The 27,692-nt window shown below is 41.3% G+C and overlaps 1 protein-coding gene and 1 pseudogene across 5 annotated transcripts in view; both read right to left on the bottom strand.

The window, feature by feature from the left end:
* Positions 1–27,683, bottom strand: part of PPP1R13B (protein phosphatase 1 regulatory subunit 13B) — an 85,435-nt gene extending 57,752 nt beyond the window's left edge. For all 4 annotated transcript variants that reach the window (XM_082450978.1, XM_082450979.1, XM_082450980.1 and 1 more), the window contains exon 1: positions 27,397–27,683. In XM_082450978.1, the coding sequence (XP_082307104.1) occupies positions 27,397–27,405 (9 nt within the window). In that variant the 5' untranslated portion in view covers positions 27,406–27,683. The remainder of the gene's footprint in view (positions 1–27,396) is intronic.
* Positions 11,569–12,928, bottom strand: LOC309655601 (collectrin pseudogene; annotated as a pseudogene). The gene is made up of 2 exons: positions 12,924–12,928; positions 11,569–12,824 (listed from the first exon to the last, which is right to left on the bottom strand). The product of its transcript is annotated as a collectrin pseudogene (transcript).
* Positions 27,684–27,692: the final 9 nt, after the last annotated feature.

Genomic DNA, 27,692 nt, shown 5'->3' with positions numbered 1-27,692 from the left:
CGGGCTTCTCATTGTGGTGGCTTCTCCTTGCAGTGCATGGGTTCTAGGCGCATGGGCTTCAGTAGTTGTGGCACGAGGGCTCAGTAGTTGTGGCTCGCGGGCTCTAGAGAGCAGGCTTAGTAGTTGTGGCGCACGGGCTGAGTCGCTCCGTGGCACGTGGGATCTTCCTGGACCGGGGTCGAACTCGTGTCCCCTGCATTGGCAGGCGGATTCTTAACCACTGCACCACCAGGGAAGTCCCTTTGCTTTAATAATTTAATATTTTAAAAGTATATATTCCATCATATAAAAATTTCCTCTCACCAGCTTGAATTGGTGAAATCTGGTCACACACTATTCCTGAGAATACAAAATATACATCTTAGCTTCCCTTCACCTTACTTACTTAATCCCTCCAGTATTTAAAAGCATATGCATTTTGAGGGAACCTGTCTAAAACCTTGTAGAAATACAAAACTCATGAAGCTTCTTGTAATGTCTAGATATGCCATTACTCCATACCATGTGTGGAGGTGATGCAGCTGACCAAATTTAATCTATTCACTAAAACTTAAAGAATCCTTTAAAATAGGAACAGGGCAGTATCAACGCTGACACCCTTGTTCATCAATGTTGAGAATTACTGCTCAGAATGATGGTTGCTTTACTGACATTGTCCATGTGAACGTTACGGAAGCAGAACTGATTTTCAAACCACAGGTTGTGACCTACTAATGTGCTGTATAATCAATTAGTGCCCTCAGGGCCAGTTTTATTTTTTAATGGAGAAGAACAACATAAAATAGTATTCTAACACAACACTGTAAATCAACTATACTCTAATATAAAATAAAAATTTAAAAAAACCAAAAAACACACATTAAAAAAAAAAACCAGTATTAAGAGAATGAAAAGGGACTTCCCTGGTGGCTCAGTGGTTAAGAATTTGCCTGCCTATGCAGGGGACACAGGTCTGATCTCTGGTCCGGGAAGATCCCACATGCTGTGGAGCGACTAAGCCCGTGCGCCACACTACTGAGCCGGCGCTCTAGAGCCTGCGAGCCACAACTACTGAAGGCCTCGTACCTAGAGCCCGTGTTCCGCAACAAGAGAAGCCACTGCAATGAGAAGCCTGTGCACCGCAACGAAGAGTAGCCCCTGCTCACCGCAACTAGAGAAAGCCCGTGCAGCCATAAATAAATAAATAAATTTATTTATTTATTTATTTATTTTTAAAAAGAGAACGAAAAGACCAGCCTGGGAGAAAATATTCATAAAACACATGTCTGATAAAGAATCTGTATCCTAAATATACACAGAACTCTTAAAACTCAATAAGAAAACAAAGAACTCAATCAAAAAATGAACAAAAGATCCAGACACCTCATCAAAGAAGATACACAAATGGCAAATAAGCATGTGAAGAGATGTTCATCAGAGGTCATTAGGGAATTGCAAATTAAAACAACAATGAGAAACCACTACACACCTAATAAAATGTCCAAAATCCAGAACACTGACAATTCCAAATGCTGACAAAGATGTGGAGCAATAGGAACCTGCTGGTGGAAATGTGAAATGGTACATCCACTTTGGAAGACAGTCTGGCAGTTTCTTACAAAACTAAACATATTCTTACCATGAGATCCAGCAATTAAGATTCTTGGTATTTACCCAAATGAACTGAAAATTTATATCTACACAAAAACCTACACACAAATGTTTATAGTAGCTTTTTATTCATAACTGCCAAAACTTGGAAGTCACCAAGACATCCTTCGGTAGGTGAATGGATAAATAAACTGTGGTGCATCCAGAAAATGGAATATCATGCAGTGATAAAAAGAAATGAGCTATCAAGTCACAAAAAGACATGGAGGAAACATAAATGCACATGGCTAAGTGAAAGAAACCAGTCTGAAAAGGCTACATACTGTATGATTCCAACTATATGACATTCTGGAAAAGAAAAAACTGTGGAGACAGTAAAATGATCAGTGGTTGCCAGGAGTTGAGGGTGGAAGGAAGGATGAGTAAGAGGAAGGAAAAGAATTTTTTAGGGCAGTGAAACTACTCTGTATGATACCATATTGGTAGATAAATGACACTCCACATTTGTCAAAACTCACAGAACTGTACATCAGAAAGAGTGAACCCTCATGTAAACTATGCACTTTAGTTAATAATAATGTATGAACATTAGTTCATTGATTATAACAAAGCTATCCCATTACAGCAAGATGTTAATAATAGGGAAAACTGTTGGGGTTCAATCTTTCTGTAAACCTAAAACTGCTCTAAAAAACAGAGTCCATTAATTTAAAGTAAAAAATAAAACAATACACTACACATGGTAAAGGTTAAGTGCTGTCTCCTGAAATTCTGACTACATATATCCATATAGAGAGATACAGGATTGTGTGCAAGACTGGGTCACGTTGTAAAAGGTGTTTCTTGGTGTGGGTCATGGTCCAAGAAGTTTGGAAGAAACTGCTCTCAGGGCCTCATGAAACCCCCCAGGATTAAATGAAAAATCACTACACTGGGGGAAAAGCACTCCCATCAACATTTATCAGTTTTTATTACTAGGCACTGTGACACACACTTCACACATTCTCAATTCACACACCAACTTTGTGAGATAAATACCAACCTTCATTTTACAGATTAGGGAAAGGAGGCTTGGACAGGTTAAATAACTTGTCCAAGGTCACTGAGCTAATAAGTGCCAGAGTAGGATTGGATTTAACCCTGGTCTGACTGACTCCAAAGCCATGGTCTGAACCACTACTCTAAACCACTTCAAAAGAAAAAAAGAAAAACAGCAGAATTTTAATAAATACCTTCATACTTACAATATACTTCCCTTTATTAAATAACTTCTCAATTAATCAAATTTTATCTAGTGTCTACAGCTGAAACTCTCTAAAATGCAAAGTTAATCATACAAGGGAACCAGAACAAAGAATCATGCATTTTTTTCTAATTATTCAACTATAAAGATGATCTCACTAACAGATGTTCTAATTAAATTTTCTTGACCTTACAAAATTTTAAATTAGGTGTACTAACAATTTTCAGAATAAGTCTTCCTCTTTCTACATATTTCTTTGTAAAATTCAAGAAAATATATTCCTGTATGTATTGTTTAAAAACATCTATCTACTCCTAGGTATATACCCAAGAGAATTAAAAAACATATGTCTACACAAAAGCTTGAACAAAAAAGTTTATAGCACCATTACTCATAACAGCCAAAAAGTGGAAACAGCCCAAACTCATGAATGGATAAACAAATGTCGTATATCTATCTATACAATGGAATATTACTTGATCATAAAAAGGAATGACGTGAATGCTACAAACATGGATCAACCTTAGAAACATTGCCAAGTGAAAGAAGCCAGATACAAAAGGTCACACGTTGTGTAATTCCATTTACATGAGATGTCCAGAATAGGCAAATCCATAGAGACAGGAAGTAGATTAGTGGTTGCCAGGGAATGAGGGGAAGGAGGAATAGGAAGGGACTGCTAATGGGTCCTGAAATTAGATAGTGGTGACAGTTACACAAGTCTGTGAATATGTTAAAACCATTAAACTGCATACTTCAAAGGAGTGAATGTTACGTGAAATACATATCAATAAAGCTGTATTTAAAAAATATCTAGCTATACCAATTATTCAACCTATACAATCAGTAAAATATTTTTCCCAATGGAAACAACTTTAAATAAATATTATGGGACTTCCCTGGTGGCGCAGTGGATAAGAATCCGCCTGCCAATGCAGGGGACACAGGTTCGAGCCCAGGTCCGGGAAGATCCCACATGCCGCGGAGCAACTAAGCCCGTGAGCCACAACCACTGGGCTTGTGCTCTAGAGCCCGCAAGCCACAACTACTGAGCTCACGTGCCACAACTATTGAAGCCCGCATGCCTAGAGCCCGTGCTCCGCAACAAGAGAAGCCACCGCAATGAGAAGCTGGCGCACCACAATGAAGAGTGGCCCCCGCTCGCCGCAACTAGAGAAAGCCCGTGTGCATCAACAAAGACCCAATGCAACCATAAATAAATAAATAAATAAATAAATAAATAAATAAATAAATAAATAAATATTATATCATTTCCTTTTATATATTTTTCTTTTCTCTAGTAATAAAGATTTATAACTGTACAAATCCTGTTTTTTCATGTCTGCTAATACCAAAAGTTGAGTACTAATCCTTTTGCCAGCAGAAAACAAAACTCAAAACAAGGATAATTAGTAATATCTCTGAAGAACACTTTAATATAATCACGTGTATAGACACCATAGCAAATACTATCATCTGTACAAAATCAGAATACAATTTTTCAAGGAAAAGTAAGTCCAAAAGCCCTCCTATCTTTTTACAAATGACTCCATCCATTTTGTCTTTCAGGTTTGAGACAGCTCTTAAACACCATGATGCTACTTTGAATTTGCCTATAATGCTCTGAGTTACCATTCTCAAAATATTTCTCATCTTTAGAAAACTAAGCAAAACTCAAGTATAGAAAACAAAAGTCCCAGTGCCTGGAGATTATCTATGCCATTTACAAAGGAAAAATACTTCAACAGATGTCCCTCAGGCCTCATGGAATCTAAATTCAGACACTAATGACATGAACCATGATAAGATGTCCTAATGAAACAAGACAGACCACTGTTGTTACAGCAGAGTGATATGGTGGATAAAGTTTCACCTAATTAGGTGAGTTCCATGGAAGAAAAAGTTTGGTGTTAGCACTGTTCAATAACAACTGTAACCAGGATCTAGAAATCACTATGAAAAGGAAAACTAAACATTAATTTACTAATCTCCATATAAAACCCACTATTAAAAAAAAAGACTTGCCTAAGTTTCGTCATCAACTTTAAAAAGAGAAACCTCAAGGTTTTAAAATAAGTTTTCATAACAAATGCCTTGTCCGTATGTTACGCTTAGGAAAATTGCTTGTTGGAAGTAGGACACATACAGAACTACAATTTTTTTTTTTTCAAATTATGCTAGTTCTGACATATCTTAGGTGCTTAAAATTAGAGTGAAGTTTATAACAAGATACTTAACTTCAAAGGACTTTTACAATTTATTAATAATAAAAATAGCTATTATTTCAGTGCTTACTATGTTTGAAGACAGGCCTTCTGTTTACCCATATTATATCTCTGAACTCTCCCAACAGGTCTACGGAGCTAGGTGCTAGGATGATCGTGTCACTGCATACAGACTGAAGGGCTGCCCAAGGTCACGTGACTAAGAAGTGCCAGAGTGTCTGACCCAAGAGTGTCTGACTCCAAAGCTTAAGTTTCTACTTGAATAGCTCAGGAACAAAGCAGTGAACACCTTTAAAAAACAAAAAAAACAAAAAAACAACACAACTATTCAAGTTCTTCATCCCTATGAAACTGCAAGAAACAATCTCTATTCAAAAAGTTATCAGACAGAAACGTAAACTATTTTTTTATAATGGAAGAACTCACTTCAAATATATAATGTACACATTCCTTTGAAAAGCAAAACATTGTAAGTATGAATACAAAAGAGTAAATTAGTAGAGACTCATTATAAAATCCAAAGATGAATGTACTCCACAGCCTAGACTGCCTCTGGGAAAAAATTCCTACTAACAAAGACTAAACTGAAAACTGATGCCTTCCCACTCCATGTCTTCACCTCTTTCTTGACCTGACCTGGGTCCTGAGATTTGGATCTGCTCAGATACCAGAAGAACCTTTATAAAAACCTGTGTACAATTTGCAAAATTTCAAAACCATTCCTTTTGAAGAGAGAATTATGTATTCCATCACTCATTACAACATGAGGCTGCATATGTTTTCTTATTATCACATATCCAAATTTTTACCTTTCCAAACAAAAAGCTCTATTATGGAGATCTGACTGAATTTCTGAGTATTAATATTGTCAGGAAGTTATGTGTTTTCAGAAAGAGAAAAGAATGAACATTTTCTTAGCCCCTACTAGGCAATCATACACCAATTTAGTCCTCATGGCAACCACAGAGACCCCAACTGGGATGGCTTTCAGATGACAATTCTCTCCCCTCTTCTCTGGGACTCACACTTGTAAAGTTTTCAGGGGTCAGGCTTATTTTACATGCCCATCCCTCTTGCATTGCTGACTCAAACTAAGGAAGATACATGATGAAAAATGTTCTTCGTCCCACAGGTATCCACTGAGTGCCTACTGTGTGCCAGGCGCTGGAGATTCAGCACTGACAAAGCAGACAGGGTTCCTGCCCTTGTGGAGTTTTCATTATAGTTTGAGGAAAGAGACAAAATAAGTAGGTAGAACATGTATCGTATGGTGGGTGGTGATGTATACTACGGAGAAAAGCAAAGCAGGCAAAGGAGATTGGGAACAAGGCAATTTTAATTTTAAGTAAGGTGGTTAGAAAAGGCCTCCGGGAAGGAGGTGAGAGAATGAGCCTGCAGACAGCCTGACAGAAGGGCATTCAGACAGAGGGAACAAGTGCAAAGGCCCTGAGGCAGAAGGAATGCCTCCTACGATTCAGAATCAACGAGTCAGGTTGGCTGCAGCAGAGAAATCAAGGGGAGAAGAGTAGGTGATGAGAGGTAAACTACTAATTAGGCTTCTGCTCAGAGGGAGCTTGGAAGTCCTTAGAATTCAGCTAAGAAGTGGCAAGTTTTACCATCATGATTTACAGCCTCACTCGGCTGCTTTGCTGAGAACAGACTGAGGGTGAAGAAGCACAGAAACAGGAAGGCCCTTAGAAGGCGAACCCAGGAATCCAGGACAGAGAGAGAATCCCGGAGGTAGTGCAGAACAGAAGCTGGCTAGACTGTGAAGGTAGCTCTGATGGATCTGCTGATGGGGTGGATGCTGACTACCAGAGAAAGAGGCTGTGCCGTAGACAGGGGGCCCACCACCCTTGATGCCAAGGGGCCCAGACTCGTCCCAGTTCCTGCACCACCTGAAGATTCCGTTGCTCGGCTCTCCCTCCAGCATCCTTCCAATAAACCCCCTCTTCTCTAAGATTTTTTTTCTTTAATTTTTTGGCAACACCTCATGGCACGTGGGATCTTAGTTCCCTGACCAGGGATCGAACCCACACCCCCTGCATTGGAAGCGCAGAGTCTTAACCACTGGACCGCCAGGGAAGTCCCTTTTCTAAGATTTTAGAAAGTACTTGCAACCAAAATCAACTCAACTACTAAAGTTACTATCATTTTACAAATGAGAAACCTGAGGTATAAAAAAGGTTCAGCACTCATCCAAGGCACAGCAGTTCCTGGGTAGCTGAGTTCAGAGGTGAACACACAAGTCTGCCTGGCTCCCGAAAGCCTGTACCACACTGCCTCCCAGGCCCTGACTAGCCCTCTACCTGCAAACAGGCACAGAGAGCATAAAAGCAAAACAAAACCAAAAGCAAAAGTGGGAGGGAAGTAGGCAGAAAAGGTCAGCAAGAAAACCCGCTTCAGGGCCAGCATTTCACAAGACGAGAGAAGCAGGATTATCCTGTTACAGAGACCTACCTCCCTTTCCCTCCACCCCACAGGGTCAAGGGCCTCAGCAACTCTGTTCCGCAAACACACGGAAGTCCCAGCTCTGTACCAAGTTGAAAGCCCCAACTGTCTCCATCCAGAAGAAGAGAGGAAATGGGGCTCAGGTTGACAGATCACCTTTCCTTTGGTCTTATCATCTCCCTACACTGCCACGAAATAGTTTTCTTCCACCTCTGGTCACAAAAACAGTTAACGTATTATTGTTGGCTCAGCACTCAGAGCGATCTCACAAGGATCCATATTTTAACACAAAAATAAAATGTTGTGTTCCCTGAGGTAACAGTCATACCAGTCCTACAAAAAGCATACATTTTAAGCTGCAAATTTGAGAGGACAGTACACAGGTGCCTCAATTTTTTCTCAATAGTCAGTAAAGTTGTTTGGGGAAAAAGAAAAAATAAAAAACTTTTTTGGTAATTTGAGTTACTTTAGAGTAAATAACCACTTGCTTCTTAATCCATTCATAAAAGCATTCAATGCAATTAAAAGGGATATGCTGAGAGTTTCAAATTTAAGCTATCATAAAGATCAGTCATCAAATCTTAGAGCCAGAAAGGAGCCTTACCCAACCACCACTCTTTCCCCATTTTACAGATGAGGAAGCAGAAGCCCAGAGAAGGAAATAATTTGTCAAGGTTAATAAATCTTATTAGTAACAAAACCAAGACTGAAATCAGGTCTCTCAATTCTCAGCCCAGCAGGCTGCCTCCCTTTCAGCAGTTTATTTAGTTACACTCTTTACTTAATATTGAATGAGAAGGTCTGTGAAATGTCCAGCAAGAAGGCTGACATACAATATTCTCTCAAATCTAATTTCCTCCCTTTCTTGTTTATTTAAATACCTGGCATCAACTTTAGGCACTGCAGAAGTTAGAAAAACCTCAGAACTTTAAAAATTATAGAAATGAATTGAAATTAAATTACAAAAGAGAACCATGAAACAAAATTGACACATGAACACATTATCAAGTGCAAATTATAAAGGGTAGCTGATCAGAAAACAGACCTATAATAAATTTTGAAAATGACTCCATGACTATCAATGGGATCCTGAAAAATGTAAGCTAAGTGACACTATTTGTTTAAAAGGCATTCAATTGGGATATAACTAGGTGACCATATAATTAAGAACCAAACATGGCCACTTTGAGTGGCGAAAAAAAAGCTAACAAAACAGAATGCCAGGACAACAGGCAAAAACCAAGATGTTCTCTTGCACACCTGGATGTATGGGCACCCAGTATAAATCACACCTAAGGAAAACTACATTGTTTCATCTGCAACAAAACACTCCCAAGAGAAGAGTACCACAAAGCAACAAATATTTTAAAAATCAGGACTAAAGAGAAAGTGAAAACTACAGAATAGATCTTTTTTTTTTTTTTTTTTTTCATGAAGATTCATTTCAACTATCTCCTTCACCGGCAGATGAAAAGTAAGCCCTGACTTCCCTGGTGGCGCAGTGGTTAAGAATCCACCCGCCAATGCAGGGGACATGGGTTTGAGCCCTGGTCCGGGATGCCGTGGAGCTAGTAAGCCTGCGCACCACAACTACTGAGCCTGAGTGCCACAACTACTGAAGCCCGTGCAGCTAGAGCCCGTGCTCCGCAACAAGAGAAGCCACCCCAATGCAGCAATAAATAAATAAATAAATTTATATTTTAAAAAAAGTAAGCCTTATAAAATGACTCATAAATCCTACCTCAAAAAAATTCTTTTCCACCCTTAATCCAACAGAAACAAGGAAAAGAACCATTTATGACATCCAAGTGAAAGAGGTAGGAGCATTATCCCCATTTTACAGATGAAGAAGCAGGGTCAAGAGAGTCTTGATACGTCACTCAAGGTCCGAATCTAAACCCAGGATGACTCCAAAAGCCACAAGGCCCATGAAAGTCCCAGGTCTCTTTTAGGACAGATATCACAGCTTGGCAGGCCACCTCTCTCCCTCCCTTCAAGATGAGGCAGACAGTGTTTCTATCCTCAAAAGAGAATGAGGGGAGGGGATGGGCTTGGCATGTAGGCTTGGCACACCTCACCCAGCTGTGGGTCTCTCTCTTTCAGCCAAGGCCACAAAAAGCTCACGGACCACGACGACCCTAGTCACCAGATCTGGGCCCCGTGGGACAACCAAGGACCCCCCCCCCCCCACAGGACAACCAAGATCCTACATCCAAAGAATCAACTGACCTTGGAAATTCAAACCACAGAACCTAACTTCAACATTCAAGGGTTCTGCAGTCCAGCACCCATCTTCCTCCTCAGCTGTTGTGAACAGCAATAAAAGTAACAGCACCTGTTTACTGATTGACACTATGTGCTAGACCTCACGCTGAGCATTCTCCAGGCATAATATTGTTCAATCCTGCCAGAAATCCTGGGAAGAGGTTTTTGTTTTTCTTTGGGTTTTTTTCTTTTTTTTCTATTATCCTTATTATTTTTTAGGTGGCAAATTAACACCCACGTAATTTTTTTTTAGAGTCTAACAACAGATGTAATAAAAAACAGACAGTCCCCCTAATGACTCACACTTTTAAACAGCTGGTATACATCCTTTTAGACCTTTCTCTCCACCACAAAACTCTTTTCTTCTTTTTTACAGTGAAATCACATTAAGTAGAAAATGGGTTTTTCAGCCAACACTACATTTGGGGCATTTTTCCATAAGAATTCACACAGTTCTACTCCTTTTTTTTAGACTATATTTCTCCCTATGGCCACACCATTATTTATTGAGAGACAGTGTTACTTTCAGATGAGGAGATAAGCTCCAACAGGTATGTGACTTGTTTAAGGTCACAGAGTAAGTGGCAGGGCCAAGGCTGGACCCAGACCTACCTGATTCCAAAGTCTGTGTTCTCAAACACTCGGTCCCACAAGGTACTTGTTTTGAATGTTTCTGTCAACTAGACTACAAACCCCTTGAAGACAAGGAATTAGTGTCTTTAAGTCTCCAATGCCTAGCACTGTGTTGGCATATAATAAGAGTTAATAAATATTTGTTGTGTAAATATCTGATGAATGTCACTTTTTTTGTACCTCGTTTACCTTCCCTCCTATGCCATTCATATCTTTCACAGTGCCCTGGCATATCATGGAGGCACAAACATATCTGTTGAAAGTAAGTATAGCTCTAACGCCACTCTCGGTCTGGGTCACTTGGCCTCTCTCCATCTCAGAATTCACCTGCAATGCCAGCTCAGACCCACCTGCTTCTCCAGGAGCTTCCCTAACAGAGGGCTTTCGCATGGAGACCCCTCTATTCAGCTCTAATACAACATCATAAAAAGTTAGCACTAGAAACGATCTTAGCAGTTATTCATCCTGTACCCCTCCTCACTCTGTAGTAATAGAGATCGTAATCCATGGTTTTATGACAAACTAATAAGGCTTCAACCCACAAGAAATTAAAAATTTCAAAACCAAAGTGTAAGGCACTTAAAGTAGATTTTGCTAGGTACTACTTGGGGAGGGGGATGGCAAGATACGAAGGCAGTGAAATTTCGCAAAAATCTACATGTCTATTTGAGCCTCCAAAAGACTATTAACCATAAGTGTATAGTCCTGTCCTGCCTGACTCCATGGTGATGCAGAATTTTGACCTTGGTAACCTCTAGCACCAGACTTCTCTGAATACTAGCCAAAACCTCATCAACTGATAGAAATGGGCTCTTCTATTGTATGATTAACCATAAAGCTTCAGATTAAGAGATTTTAATAACAGTTTTGCATAACAAAAAAAACTGGCAAAACAAACACAAAAGATAATTTTCCACTAAATTTAGTCATGGAACTTAGCTACTTTGACTTGACTATCAAAAGTATAAGCAGGGGACTTCCCTAATGGCCCAGTGGTTAAGACTCTGCCTTCTGATGCAGGGGGTGAGGTCGATCTCTGGTTGGGGAGCTAAGATCCCACATGCCTCAGGGCCAAAAAACAAACAAAAAACAACAAAACAAAACATAAAACAGAAGCAATATTGTAACAAATTCAATAAAGACTTTTTTTTTTTTTTCCACTTAAAAAGAGATGATTAGCACTTTATTAAGTTAGCATAGATTGTACTCCTACAAACTGCAGAAATAATCAATGAATAGAGATGCCCTATTAGAGAATGATAGTCAGAAAATATATATAAGCAACTGTTGGTATGATAACAGGATCAAATTCCACCTTGTATATCAACACGCCCATTTTTATCCAACCCATTTACAGTAATTACTTGTTATTCTTGCTTATCTTGTCATATACAGAGTGATATAAATGATATTCAAAAAGGATCCATTTTCAATGATTTGGACTCCATATTATAGGCATTCTCCACTGGAAAAATATTTTTTCTTAGGTCTTTAAAGTGTGATATATATATACTGGCCTGACCTTATTGCTGGAAATACTTAAATACTAATGCATTTTAAAATCAGTAACTACAAATGCCACATGACTACACTTACACACTGTGCTGTCAGAGAAATATTTTAGAATATTTTGGATAGTCAACAGCTTATTATTCCAACGGTCTTCATGGGTATAATTCATTGCCTTTCAATTTCATGCACATTCAAAATATCTTACAAAAGAAGAATCGTGAAACAAAATATATAATCTTCCCTCAATGAATTGTGATGTTCAGCAGTTGCACAGAAACAAGTGTTGAGTTTCAGGGGGAAACAAAACAGCAGCCCTTCAGAGGGGGGTGAGCCGCTCATCCTCTGTCACAAAGGCATCATTAACGTGCCCTCCCTTCATGTCCAGGGGATCGCAGGGGATGCCATTTTCAATTGTGATTGTGTTTTCCCATTTATCTTCAGTGTCTTCCATTTCAGATGGTCCTTTGTTCTCCCTTCTACGTTGCCGGATTCCTGACAAAATCAATAGCATGGTTGCCACTATGACGATGCAAAATACCACACCAAATATAATAATCCAGATGGGCACAGATGGGTCAGTAGGTGGTGCAAGAGTGGAAGGAATTCTTAAAAATTCCAGAGTCTGGTCATTCAAAAAGAAGGCATTGTTGATCCGGTTCCTATTCATTCTTATGGCTGACTGTACCTCAACAGCAGGAAGGGTGTGATTCCTTGAAGGATCGGTAACCACAAACCAGAATGACACCCGCTGGGTTACATTGCAAAGTAGGACGTGGGAAATTTCAGTTGCTTCTCTGTTGGGAACTCTTCTCATGGAGAAAGCCACCATCGCTTTGAAGAGATATTCTTCATTTGTATCCCACGCATATGCTTTATCTCCCAGAGCTGTTCTGAGACAATAAAGACTTTAAAAATGGTCCACATCGGAAAAAAAAAAAAAAAAAAAAAAGCATAAGCAGCTGCTAGTGCTTCTATAAAAATATCCCATTTTCCCTCCCAGTTACCCCATATGAGCCTTAGTATCTGATTATCAGCAACTCTCCTAAAGGACTCCCACCAGAAACCAATTGGACCATGAGGTATTCTCTGTTAACAATGATATTTGAGGATTTGTTCGATTCTAGAGGCAAATAACCATATAAGAAGATTAAAATTAGACTCCTGAGTTTGTTTTATGACAAGACACTGCAGTATAATAGACACAAAAAACCAAAACCCATAATGTAAAGCAAAGTATTACAATGTATATAACATAAACTGGACACACTTACAGGATCACTCATTCATTCACTTAGGAAAATTTTACTGAGCCCAACATGGCCCTGGGCCAGGCTCGGGACACAGACTGTCAACATCGCCTCAGTCACTGAACCTTGAGCTGAGACAGAGAAGAGATACCAGGAAACTACAGTGGGAAACTGCAGAGTGCCATGAGACCCCACAGAAGGACAGCCTGATCCAGATGCCAGCACCAGGGAAGACTTCCCAAAGGAAGCAACATGTAGGCTGAGACTAAAGGAGTTAGCCTTGAAGGGGAGTGGAGAATGCGTGCGGGAGCCAGGGGGTAAGCAGATTATGCTCTTTTTTTAATTTTTATTTTTATTCATTTTTTATTGGAGTATAGTTGATTTACAATGTTGTTAGTTTCTGCTGTACAGCAAAGTGAGTCAGTTATACATAAACATATATCCACTTTTTTTAGATTCTATTCCCATATAGGTCATTACAGAGTATTGAATAGAGTTCCCCATGCTATTCAGTAGGTTCTTATTAATTATCTGTTCTATATATAGTAGTGTGTATATGTCAATCCCAATCTCCCAATTTATCCCTCCTCCTTCCTTTCCCCCCTAGTAACCACAAGTTTGTTTTCTACATCTGTGACTCAACTGCTGTTTTGTAAACAGGTTCATTTGTACCATATTTCTTTTTTTTTAAATGTGTTTCTTTTTTTGAAATTACAAATTTATTTATTTATTTTTTGGTTGTGTTGGGTCTTCAATGCCGCGCGTGGGCTTTCTCTAGCTGTGGCGAGCAGGGGATACTTACTCTTCGTTGCGGTGTGCGTGCTTCTCTTTGCGGTGGCTTCTCTTGTTGCAGAGCTCTAGGCGCGTGTGCTTCAGTAGTTGCGGCACACAGGCTCAGTACTCGTGGGGCATGGGCTTAGTTGCTCCGCGGCATGTGGGATCTTCCCAGACCAGGGCCCGAACCCATGTCCCCTGCATTGGCAGGCAGCTTCTTGACCACTGCGCCACCAGGGAAGTCCTGTACCATTTCTTTAAATTCCACATATAAGCGCTATCATATGATATTTGTCTTTCTCTGTCTTACTTCACTCACTATTACAATCTCTAGGTCCATCCATGCTGCTGCAAATGGCATTATTTCATTCTTTTTTTATGGCTGAGTAAATACTCCATTGTATATATGTACCACATCTTCTTTATCCATTCCTCTGTCGATGGACATTTAGATGGACCACTGCGCCACCAGGGAAGGCCCTGCCCATTTTTTGATTGGGTTGCTTTTTATTTTTTTTTGTTTTTTTTTAAGCACTTTAAATTTATTTATTTATTTATTTTTATTTTTGGCTGTGTTGGGTCTTCGTTTCTGTGCGAGGGCTTTCTCTAGTTGCGGCGAGCGGGGGCCACTCTTCATCGTGGTGCACGGGCCTCTCACTATCGCGGCCTCTGTTGTTGCGGAGCACAGGCTCCAGACGCGCAGGCTCAGTAATTGTGGCTCACAGGCCCAGTTGCTCCGCGGCATGTGGGACCTTCCCAGACCAGGGCTCGAACCCATGTCCCCTGCATTGGCAGGCAGATTCTCAACCACTGCGCCACCAGGGAAGCCCTGGGTTGTTTTTTGATATTAAACATGAGCTGTTTGTATATTTTGGAGATTAATCCCTTGTCAGTCGCTTCGTTTGCAAATATTTTCTCCCATTATGTGGGTTTTCTTTTCATTGTGCTGATGGTTTCCTTTACTGTGCAAAAGCTTCTAAGTTTAATTAAGCCCCATTTGTTTATTTCTGTTTTTATTTTCATTACTCTAGGAGGTGGACCAAAAAAGATTTTTCTGAGACTTATGTCAGAGGGTGTTCTGCCTATGTTTTCCTCTAAGAGTTTTATAGTATCTGGTCTTACATTTAGGTCTTTAATCCATTTTGAGTTTATTTTTGTATATGGAGATTATGTTCTAAGTAGAGAGTCTGCTTAACTGTTCCACAGACCACCAATCAATGACAGATGAAAACAGCCATGATTAAATAAACCCCATTAGGCACTGCTTTCTCCTGTGCCAAAAACTTGATATTTAAATGACCATACCCTAATTTGGTTATGTTTCCAGCCATGCTTCACTCTAGAAGGTGATAAAGGAGCTCCTCTTAAATGTCTTCCACAGTGTTCTTTTTATATTTTGGTTTTACTTTTGCTATTCTTTTCTACTCTATTTACAAGTGAGAGTAGAAGGTGAAACTCTCAAGATAATTTAGTGTTAAAATATACTGAAGGAAAACAGAAAACAGAACTAGGTAGTCTTCCCAGACATACTAGGGCTGATAAAGTATTTCTGAGAGAGTAGTTTAACTGTAACAGTACTAGTAGTTAAATGTTGATAAAATCATCCTTTCAAATTTTTCCTAATTTTAATTAGAATCCTAAATCCTTTAATTATTAATTACACTATTTCTGTGGTTAAGCACCCTTAATGACGCAGCAAACAATAAAATTAGTTACCCAAAGACATCAATTAGAACATATCCTCACAAAATTACAATTTAACATTTTTCACCTGTGAAAACTTGTTAAATACCTATCTAAATTAAGCAGTCTCCAAAGCAAAAATGTTTTTTAAATGTACTGAATCAAGATCATTTAACATTTTGGAGATACTAAACATTTGGAGGATAAAAGCACACATTTATAGTGCTTATTATAGACCAGGCACTGTTATAGGTTCTTTATATATAACTCATTTAATACTTACAAAACCAGTGAGGTAGGTACTACTATGACCTCCATTTTACAGATGAGGACACTAAGACACAGAGAGATTAACTCACCCAAGGTCCCATAGGTAGGAAATTAAATAGTTGAGATTCAAACCCAGACAGTCCACCCCCAAATCCGTGCTCTTTAACTACTACATTACACTGTCCCTCAATAGTTTTTCGAATATAAAAGCAAAAGTTAGTAACTGAAAACTACTATAATAAAACACCAGGGACCTCCCTGGTGGCACAGTGGTTAAGAATCTGCCTGCCAATGCAGGAGACATAGGTTTGAGCAGTGGTCTGGGAAGATCCCACATGCCACAGAGCGGCTGGGCCCATGCACCACAACTACTGAGCCTGCACTCTGGAGCCCGCGAGCCACAACTACTGAGCCCCCGTGCCACAACTACTGAAGCCCGCACGCCTAGAGCCCGTGCTTCACAACAAGAGAAGCCACCGCAACGAAGAGTAGCCCCCCGCTTGCTGCAACTAGAGAAAGCCCACGCGCAGCAACAAAGACCCAACGCAGCCAAAAATAAATAATTATTTTAAAAAAATAAAAATAAAACACCAGCCATGTATAATCCTTGAGGAATTAATCCTTATGACTGATAGCATTCTCTGAATAGCTGAGCATCTAACCCCTTTGTCTGAGCCAAAATCTGAAACTGTGCTGTCCATTTGATATGGCCACTAGGCACACATGGCTACTGAGAACTTGAAATGTGGCTAGTCCAAAATCAGGTGTGCTGTATGCATACAATGTGTCCTGGAATTTGACAGGCTCAGTATGAAAAAAATGAATGTAAAACACCTCACCAATCATGTTTTAATATTAACTGCATGTTTAAATAATTTTTGGATATAGTGAGTTAAATAAAATATATTATTAAAATTAATTTCACTTTTTTATGTGGCTACCAGAAAACTTAAAATTGCATTTGTGGCTCACATTATGTTCCTACTGGACAGAGCTCATCTAAAATGTGTCCAGCTGCTGTCTACATTACTGATATTTCTTGATGACTCAGTCATCATGAGGACCTTTAACCACCACCCTGTGTGTAGTCTGTAATCTGTCATTGTGCTATCTTTGGTGTTGACTGAGGTCAGGATGCCCACCCTCAGACCACAACCTCAGGTTTTCTTAAAGCTGTTTCTTTCTATGGTTTCCAGCAGCATGTCTGCCCACAGCTACACCCCTCCAGCAACCTTGGATGCAGCTTCTAAAGATTTAGAAGCCAGGTAAATTAGAACTGTGCAACACCTAAGAATCAAGGATAAGTGACGGCTGAGGAGGATCACCTCCAAGTTAGCTTCAATGCATGATTCTTTGACAACTATTTTGACTGCTCGGAGACCCTTTTCTGCCTTGACTATCCTGATAGACTCTTCTCATTGATTCCAGACACTTAATGCCAACTTTAACATAAATGAGAGCATTTACAACTCTCCTTAAAATCCTGCAACGGTAGTTTCAGTTTGAGATGAAAAAGTTCTGAAGATGAATGGTGGCGATGGCTGCTGAACAACGTGAATGTGCTTAATTCTGCAGAACTGTACACTTAAAAATGGTTAAAATGGTAAATTTTGTTACGTATATTTTACCACAATTAAAAAAAAACAACCAACTTCAACAGTTTCATATCCTTCTCAAGATCAAGTTCAAACTTTCATGCAGGTCACACACGGCCCTCAGAATCTGACCTCTACCGACCTTTCTAGCCCCCTTGCTTCATCTGGCCTTAAGCTCCAAGCAACTTCCTTCAACATACCACACCAATTCAGATCTCAATGCCCTGCAAACATTAAGGCCTCTACCTAAAATTCCTTCTTCCTCATCCTTCTCAACTCCATTCAAATGTCACCTCCTCTGTGAAAACTCCCCTGACATCCCAAGGTTGACAAGACTCCTCTCACCACTGTGCCCTGCCGTACGTAGCTTGTACTCTGCCAGGCGTACAGTCTTTATCTTTCAGAATGGCACTTTTTATTTACATGATTGTTCCCCACCGTGAGCTCACTGAGAGCAGGGACTGTGCCAGCCCTGGCACAGACCCAGCATATAAGGGATGTGCCCTAAGTGCCTGCTGAGGCCATTCAGTAAACAAGTACTTAATGAATGCCGACCAGAGGCAGGCAGTAGCCTAAGCACTGGGGATCCTGCAGTGGGAAAAGAAAATGAAGCCCCACTTTCATGGAGCCTCCACAAATACCTGCTAGGTGGACATAAGTACCATAAAGAAAAATGAAGTGCAATCAGGGAGGGACATTTTATACAGGGTACCCTGGAACGTGCCAATTAGGTAGAGACCAGAGAACAGGGGGTGAGCTTTTCTGCTGACAGAACACTGAGTGAAGTGAATCTGAGCTGGTTTTGAGCTGTGGTCTGGATAACAACGGGTACTGGAAAGAGAAGGTAAACTTTCATTTCTAAGAAACACAAACCATCCCGCTCTGTCCTATCAACTTGACAGATTTTGCAATTACTACCTAGTTCTCCTGGCAGAAAGAACACAGGCATTCTACCTAGGTGGCGTAAAGTTCACTTATGCTCCTTTGCTGACTGAATCCTCTCTGCCATGAGGCCTTATGGTTGCTAGAGAAAACTAAGAGGAGCAGATGTTATTAACAGAATGCACTAAGCACTTGACAATCCTCACAACCACCTTTTGAAATACACTGCTATTAAAACCCATTTTTGGGCTTCCCTGGTGGCGCAGTGGTTGAGAATCTGCCTGCCAATGCAGGGGATACGGGTTCGAGCCCTGGTCTGGGAAGATCCCACATGCCGCGGAGCAGCTGGGCCCGTGAGCCACAATTACTGAGCCTGCGCGTCTGGAGCCTGTGCTCCCTAATAAGAGAGGCCGCGATAGTGAGAGGCCCGCGCACCGCGATGAAGAGTGGCCCCCGCTTGCCGCAACTAGAGAAAGCCCTCGCACAGAAACGAAGACCCAACACAGCCAAAAATAAAAATAAATAAATTAATTAAAAAAAAACAAACCCATTTTTAAAGAGGAAAATAAGGCACAAAGAGGTTAAATAATTTGTCCAAGGTCACAGAGCTGGTAAGTGGCAAAGCTAGACTTTGAAACCAGACAGTCTTGGCTTCAGAGTCTGAGCTGATAATCACTATGCCCCCTGTTTTACATCTGTATTTCTATCACAAATACTCTGTTCCTATTGTTGGGTTTTTTTTTTCTGTTAATCCTAAAATTGTCAAACTTTACTTCACCGTTCTTCACATTTTGACAAAATCTCACTTCTCATTTCTATTCTAACACAAAAATCTGTCTATATTTTGATCATTTGTGAATTTAATTATTATTCACTGATGTTATTTTCAAGACTGCCCTGAGATAGAACTACAAGCATGCAATAGAGCAAAAAGCAAAATACAAACCATCAATACAGAGACACAGATTACACTGCTATAAAAAGTGTGCATATATACTCCACAAAGAAGGAGGAGGCCCAGGCCAGCCACTGCCCCATGAAGCTGGGTCTAGTGGGGGCTCTGGGTGGGGCTGATCAGGCAAAATGACAAGTACAAGGGATGACACGTGTGTGTGGCATGCCACAAATGCCCAGGCAGTAATCTAGAACATCAAAAATACAACGTTAAAAATCACTTAATATAGGGCAAATGATTTTTTTAACTCAATATATTTATTTTACCTTAAGATTTAAGAGTTACATCTTTCAGGCAGGATATAGCAGGCATCTCAAGCTCAACACACCCAAAATAAACCTCATTCATCCCCTTACAGCCCTCTAAACCTATTCCTTCTCACGTGTTCTCTATCTTGGTTACAGGAAAGACAAGCCCGGCTGCTGAAGCAATAAACCTGTTATCCTCAACTCCAGCCACTGTACTTCCTTCCTGTTAATCACACACACTTACACGTCAGTACACACACTCACATGTACGCACACTCTCACACACCCTCTCACTCCATCAGATCTATTTTACCTCCTATCGACTGGCTCTTTCCCTTGACCTTCATGTCAAGTCTGACCTGCACCAGCTGGTCTCCTAACTGTTCTTCCTGTTTCTTTTTAATTTCCCTTCCTCCGCAGTCCATCCCCCGGCCTTGGCTCCAGAATTCTCCCTCTACCATACAAATCTGACTGCATCATTCTACTTTTTAAAAACGTTTGGTGGTTTCTGATCACCCATGGCATCAAGTGCGAACCCCATCAGAACACACACACACCTCTTCACAATGGGGTCTGACACTACTTTCCACATCATAACCTTCTTTCATTCAAAAAATCGTCACTGAACACCAACTATGTGGCCAGTCATTGGGACAGGCACTGGTGGTAAATAGCAATAAAAAGAGACAGCTCCTGCCGCCATGAAAATTACAGTCTAGGACAAGAAAGACATTTACCAGTCATACAAACAAACGTTTAAGACTGCACTACAAGTATTGCAAAGGTAGACCAGGCAAAATGTTCTGAAATCAAATAGTGGCAAAGGTTGTACAATCTTGTAAATACACTGAAAACCACTAAATTGTACACCTTAAAAGGTAAATTTTATGGTATGTGAATTACATCTTTAAAAAAAAAAAAAAAAAGGCACACCAGGTTGAAGGCCTCTACTGGTGTATTTGGCCAAGGCAAAGATGGGAAAGCTTTCCAGAGGAAATGAAACTTATTACATATAACTAACATTTGCTGAGCATTTACTACACAACAGGCACCTTTTGCTGTAATAATCCATCTGATCCTAACAACCCTAAGGTTACTATTATTATTATCCTCAGTTTAAAGACAAAGAACTGAGGGATCAAGTAACTTTACCCAGGGTCAGAGAGCCAATAAATGGTGATGCCAGAATCCACACTTAAGCCAACCGACACCAGGGCCCATACTCTGCTACAGTGAAGTCACCTGGACAATGCCTGCTATTCAGAGCTACTTATGATACAATAAGTAAACCACTGTGCTTCATTTCTTCCAGAAGAAATTTCTCTCCACGTCCTCTATAAGGCCCTTAAAAGGCCCTTTAAGATCCTAACCCATCTGCTCACCACCATCACCTTCCTGACTTCATCTCCTCCACTCTCCCCCTCCCCCCCGCCACATACTCTGCTCCAGCCACACAGGCCTCCTTTTGTTTCTCCAGAATGCTGGGCACGCTCCTACCACAGGGCCTTTGCATTTGCTTGACCTACAATGATTGCAATCACAACATATGTTATAAATCATGATTCTGTCAAAACTTCAGTTAACACTTTCTCTAGACACACTAACAATACTGCTAGCAAGACCCTGTTCTGAATTGGACACTAACATTTCGAATGTCACTTATTAATTTTAATCAAAACTACCTCATTTTCCAGTCTTTTATTGTTCTGTATGATGTCACCATGCAAAGATTTTTATTTTACAAAATCTAGTAACAGCAGCTTTTGCTTACCAATTAGTGCGAACAACAGTCATACGGCTATCTTTGCAGTGAAATAAAACAAAGCAATCAGGCCAAGAAAGTGTCACAATAGAACCTGATTACCACCATTCCTCTGTTCAGCCCTAGAACCATAGTTTGTGAAATAACTATGGCAACAGCACTTCAAGGCATCAAAATCCCACCGAACTTTTGCTGGGAAGCTATTGCCCGTCTGTGCAAACACACAAAAATGCATGTTGACAACCAGTTATGTAACTTCAATACAGTAACCTGGTGATATTTTAAGTTTCTATCATGCTAAAAATTCTAAGTAACTCTTAGGCATATATGCTGGCATAAACTTTTCAAAGTAGGACGCTGCGAAAGAAAAGATACATTTAACACATTTACATTTAAAACAGCGTTGTCCCCAAACTCAAGATGGCGAATACTATCATCTTTTATCAAAAAGATTCACCGTGAGAATCTTTAAAATATTAAGCTCCATTTGAGCTAAGCATCAGGGGAAAATATTTAGCCCAATTCAACTTACCAGGACCTCTAGCAAAATGCGTTGACTATAGCAAGTAAGTGACTGGTACAACGGCTAGGAGCAAAGGCTTTTCAGTCAGACAGTTTGTTTTCAAACCTTGTTTTACCACTTACTATCTGGGGGACCTTAGCCAAGTTTTACTTCCTGAGCCTCAGTCCTCCATAAAAATAGAGACACCACCACAAAGCCTATAGGATGCAGTGCTTTAGCGCATAATGACAAACACCAGACACTGAGTGCTTACTATAACTAAACTGAATTGTAGGAAGTTAAATAGCTGCAAAACTTTGTTGCTGTACTTAATACTGTAGCCTTTAGAAGAGTTATCCCTATAGACTAGTTTTTTTTTAAATTAATTAATTAATTTATTTATTTATGGCTGTGTTGAGTCTTGGTTGCTGTGCATGGGCTTTCTCTAGTTGGGGCGAGCGGGGGCTACTCTTTGTTGAGGTGCGTGGGTTTCTCATTGCGGTGGTTTCTCGTTGAGGAGCATGGGCTCTAGGCGTGCGGGCTTCAGTAGTTGTGGCATGTGGGCTCAGTAGTTGTGGCTCATGGGCTCTAGAGTGCAGGCTCAATAGTTGTGGCACATGGTCTTAGCTGCTCCACAGCATGTGAGATCTTCCCAGACCAGGGCTCGAACTTGTGGCCCCTGCATTCGCAGGCAGATTCTTAACCACTGTGCCACCAGGGAAGTCCTAGACTAGTTTTTAGTTCAATAAAACTGTAATAATAAAATCTTTTACATACACATCTTTGTGTGAGCGAAGCTTTGCTTTTCCTTTTGTGAATTTTTTGGGCACTCCAAAGGCTAGAAATAGTTTTATTGTTTTAAATGGTAATATTATGTTTGTAACTTTTGTCTTAAAGAAACCAGTTTAAAAAAAAAATCTTCTCCAGTCCTCGGTGTTCTGTTTACTGAGTTAGCTTGTAAATTCAAGCCTATCAAATGACTTAATGATTAAGTGGGACTTCCCTGGTGGCACAGTGGTTAAGAATCCGCCTGCCAACGCAGGGGACACGGGTTCGAGCCCTGGTCCGGGAAGATCCCACCTGCCGCGGAGCAACTAAGCCCATGTGCCATAACTACTGAGCCTGTGCTCTAGAGCCCGCAAGCCACAACTACTGAGCCCACATGCCACAACTACTGAAGCCTGAGCGCCTAGAGCCCATGCTCCACAACAAGAGAAGCCACCGCAATGAGAAGCCTGCACACCATAATGAAGAGTAGCTCCCGCTCGCCGCAACTAGAGAAAGCCAGCGTGCAGCAACGAAGACCCAACGCAGCCAAAAATAAATTAATTAATTAACTAATTAATTTTTAAAAACCAATAATAGTGAACATCCACTGAGCTCCTTCTATCAGCTCTATCATACAAATATACTTGGGCAGTGAATGAGTTTACTAAAAGGCTGCCAAAACAAGTGTCAAGTTGTGTCAGCCTTTGCTGCAGCCAATGCAAATATTACTGAGCCCCCATGAAAGTATCTGCTATATATCAACTACCGGACCAACCACAAACACTTGGAAACCACTAGGACCAACTCATTTTACAGGTGAGGAACTGAGACCCAAAGAGATTAAGTCCACAGGTCACACAGTTACTTACAGGTGGGGACTGGAACCTAAGCCTCTCTGCTTCCAGTTCGTTGTTTTGTCAATTACATGACAGCTGATGGTTTAAAAAGAGAAAGACCTATTCCAGAACCTCAAAATGTTTTCTACGTCGTTGGGAAGAAAGTGAATACCTGAAATAAGTGAATGTTTGTTTAATGAGAGCTAAATATTAAGCACAAACTAATGTAACCCATAGCCCACAGTGAATATACTGAAGGGCTCCTAAGACAGAAATGAGTGGAATCAACTAGTCACACTGCGTGGTGTCTACTGGAGGTAAGGAGTCCCACTGCTAACATTACCAGAGGCACCGCCAGAGTGCCCTTCTTACAGGTAAAACACACTTCAGAGCCGCAGAGCTTCCTTTACTCAAGTCAGCAGTCCTCTGGAAGAGAAAGAAGTCTCCTCAGTGCCACGCCCCAGATATATTTCACCTGTGCACAAAGTTTTACAGCTGCAAAATGTTCATTCTCTGTTGAAAAGAATGATGCTAACGATCAAGGCGGTTTTTCAGCCTTTTCATGCTCTTAACCAGGCTACTTTTATTAAAATTCTTATTTTGGGACTTCCCTGGTGGCGCAGTGGTTAAGAATCCACCTGCCAATGCAGGGGACACAGGTTTGAACCCTGGTCCAGGAAGATCCCACATGTCGCGGAGCAACTAAGCCTGTGCGCCACAACTACTGAAGCCGGCGTGCCTAGAGCCCATGCTCCGCAGTAAGAGAAGCCACCGCAATGAGAAGCCCGCGCACCGCAGTAAAGACTAGCCCCCGCTCGCCACAACTAGAGAAAGCCCGCACGCGGCAACAAAGACCCAACACAGCCAAAAATAAATAAATAAATAAATAAATTTATTTTTTCAAAAAAATTCTTATTTCTATCAAATCTGTTTAGGTATGGCCTAAACGATTTCAGGTCTAGACCCTAGGGACCAGCCAACGAGTAATCTTTAAAGTATAGCCCTCTTTTTTCCTTGGGAAAAGTTTTAAAATGTCACCCACTGAAAAAAGGTGAATGACCAGAAATACTAGAATGCCATAATATTTTAATGAGGGAAAATTCCAAAATATAACTTTATGTAAAAGTAGACAATCATGAAACTGTGTAACAGGCAAATTGAACACTTCTACAAAGACATTATTGTGTCAGATGAGAACACGGCCAGATACTAATTTCCAACAGCTGAGAGACTGGGTGCTGCAGTAAGCCATCTGATCAATTAAAAATTATTACAGACTCTCAAATAAGTAGAATATACTCTAAACCTGTGTTGTTCACTAGAGTGAGTAGTCACTAGCTACATGTAGCTACTGAGCACTTGAAATGTCCTAGTCTGAAAGGAGGTGTGCTATATATGTAAAACTTTACTGGATTCACACTGGCTTTCAATGACTTAGTACCAAAAAAAAATAAAATATCACATTAGTAAATTTTTCATACTGATTACATGTTAAAATGATAATATTTTTGATATACTGAGTTAATAAAAGATACTATTAAAAATAATACCAATTACTAGAAAAATTTAAGTCCCATTTGTGTCACTCATTACATTCCTATTGGGTAGTGCTACTCTATACAAACTATGCAAAATCCGATCTAACCCTCCTTTGATGATTCATGACGATGATGATGAACACCAAATATATAATAAAGAAAAAATCTCATTTATATCTTGGATACATAGTTTAAGATAGTATCAAGTAAGAATGGCGTGTTCTTAAAACTTCTATTAAATTTACAACCAACGCCAACTACATTTATAGAGGAAGGACTCAATCCTAAAAGTAGTACTTTTAGGGAACAAGAAGGAAATACAAAGTAAAGACCACAAAAGAGGGACTAAGAGAAATACCATCTGTTTCTAGAAGGCATTTTAAAATAAAAGCAGTGTGTTTTAAATAATTAGTAGGCTTGTTTTTTAAAAACATTTGATTATTATGAGTATCATAAAGAAATTTCCCAATTGCCAGCTAAGCAAACGTCGTAAAAAGGAAACCTCGTAAGGCTGAGACTAGAAATTCTAACTATGTGAGGAATAGAAGTAAAATGTCCGAATGTACCATATGGAAAATGTAAGCCAAATTTCTTAACAGGGTATTTAAAATGAAACATACAATGATGAAACCAGTCAAAATTTTATAGATATCCTTCAATATTACTATGGTATCAACTGTTAGAGGATTTAACTAAAAGTGGTTTCAAAATTCCAAAACACCATAATGCCTTTTCCTAATCTAGCCCGTGAGAATTAGGGAGAGAACTGTTTCCAAATGCCTTATCTTGCAGAGGTTAAAATTAGAAATTGACAATTCAGAGACATATTAGCCATAATAAATATTTGCAGGGCATTCCGTTTGACAAGCACTATTGGACACATCATCCTTTTTGATCCTCAGGACAGCCCTCAGATATTGGTATGTTTTTATCCCTGCTTTAGAGGTAATTCCAGGCTTGGAGACCTTGACTTGTTCAAGGTCACATTGCTAAAAAGTAGCAGAACCAGTACTTGATTCTGGTTCTTCTGAGGCTCATCCAGTTCTCCTTCCATTACAAGACAATCACTCATTTAAAACCAAACGTTTAGAAATACAAGCTCTGATGCCAAAGAAGGATCTAAGGATCAACTAGGTCAAACTTTAAGTACTCTGCAAACACGATGTGTTGGAATCAGTTCAAAAAGGGGAGAAGAGATTATCAAGAAACAGGAAATGACTTGAAATATCAGGGAAAAAAAATTCAAATCTAAATGTCCTTGGGTGCAGGCATAGCAGAATAATAGTATTCAAGCAGAAAATGCAGAGAAACGGTACTTTCCTTCTGAAATGTGATTTTCAATGTAGAAATTGTAGGCTAAAAGAACGATTTTGTTGTTACTTTACTATAAATGTGTTTGAGAATTTTACTTAATATACAGGCACTCAGAAAACCAATACATCCAACTGGGTACCACCAGCCCTTCATTTTTTCACAAGTCATGACATTTACTTCACAAAAAGCCAGATGAGAAAAATTATAATTCAGCACCCACTGCTATTTAGATTAGAGGTAAAGGAAAAGGTCAGGTAGGAGAATGGCAAATTAAATGAGCACTGTCTTCTTCCTAGTACAACGCATCCTTGAGGGCAGGACAAAGGCGGCACCACCACAAACGAACCTAGTTCAACCTTCAAAACACACTGACAACAGGCCAGTTAACGCAAAATGTACAAATCTCGAAGGCACGGTGAAAGGGAATTCCTAAAACGGCTCTCTAAATCCATTCCTAAGTAAGGAATGTAAAGTAAATTCCTAAATATAATACAACAGGATTCCAGAATCAGGAAAGGGCTACGGAGAAATGTGGGTTTCCAGCGTGGGAACACCACACGGGGGTGCCCACACTGCCGACACCAAATACGACACCAGCCCATTTCAGGCGGGGAGCAGAGGCGCCTCGAGACCCCGAAACGGGGCGAGCGCCAAACGACACCCCTGCCTCCCCGTCCGAACCCCGCCGGGACGCACGGGGAAAACCGACCGGCTCCAATTTCACCTCCGGCTTCCCCTCCCGGGCAGTGCAGCCGGGGAGGCTCGGCAGGAAGGGCCGCGCCGCGGCCGAGGGAGGGGGCGCCGGCCCGGGGACCCCCGCCCGGACCTGCCCCCGGACCCCCGACCACGCCTGCCCCCGCACCCGGACCCCGAAGCGACCCCCGGACCACGGACCCCCGGACCCCGGCCCAGCCCTCGCTGACAGCCGGCGCCGCCCCACCTGCCCGCCCGGGGGGCGCCGGGGCCGGGCGCGCCCGCCAGGCCACTTCCTTCCCCGCCCGCCCGGCCCGCCGGGCTCGCGCGGGCCCCGAGGGCCGGGAGCCGCGGGAGGAAGGAGGCTTGGCCAGCCGCCCGCGGAGGAAACCGCCGCCGCCCGCACCCACCGGCATCATCGCGGCGCGGGTCCGCGGCGCCCTCCGCCGCCTGACAGGACGCTCGGCGTCGCGCCGCGCCGCGCCCGCCGCTCCGGCCGCCTTCACAGGCCGCGCGCCCGCCGCCGCGCTCTCGGGCCCTCACAGCGAGGCGGCGGCTGCAGCGGGCTGCGGAGCCTGGCCGGCCCTGTCGTGGCCGCCGGCGCGCTGCGTCGCTGTCTCAGGACCGGTCGTCGTCGCCACCACCTCTGCCCGACCGCCTCCCGCCGCCAGCCCGCGGACTCTCCTCAGCCCCCGCAGGCCCTGCC

This window comes from Balaenoptera physalus (genome assembly GCF_965194825.1).
Source record: "Balaenoptera physalus genome assembly, chromosome: 2".
NCBI lineage: Eukaryota > Metazoa > Chordata > Mammalia > Artiodactyla > Balaenopteridae > Balaenoptera > Balaenoptera physalus.
The sequence above is the reverse complement of the archived record's forward strand: the minus strand, read 5'-3'. Positions and strand labels throughout refer to the sequence as shown.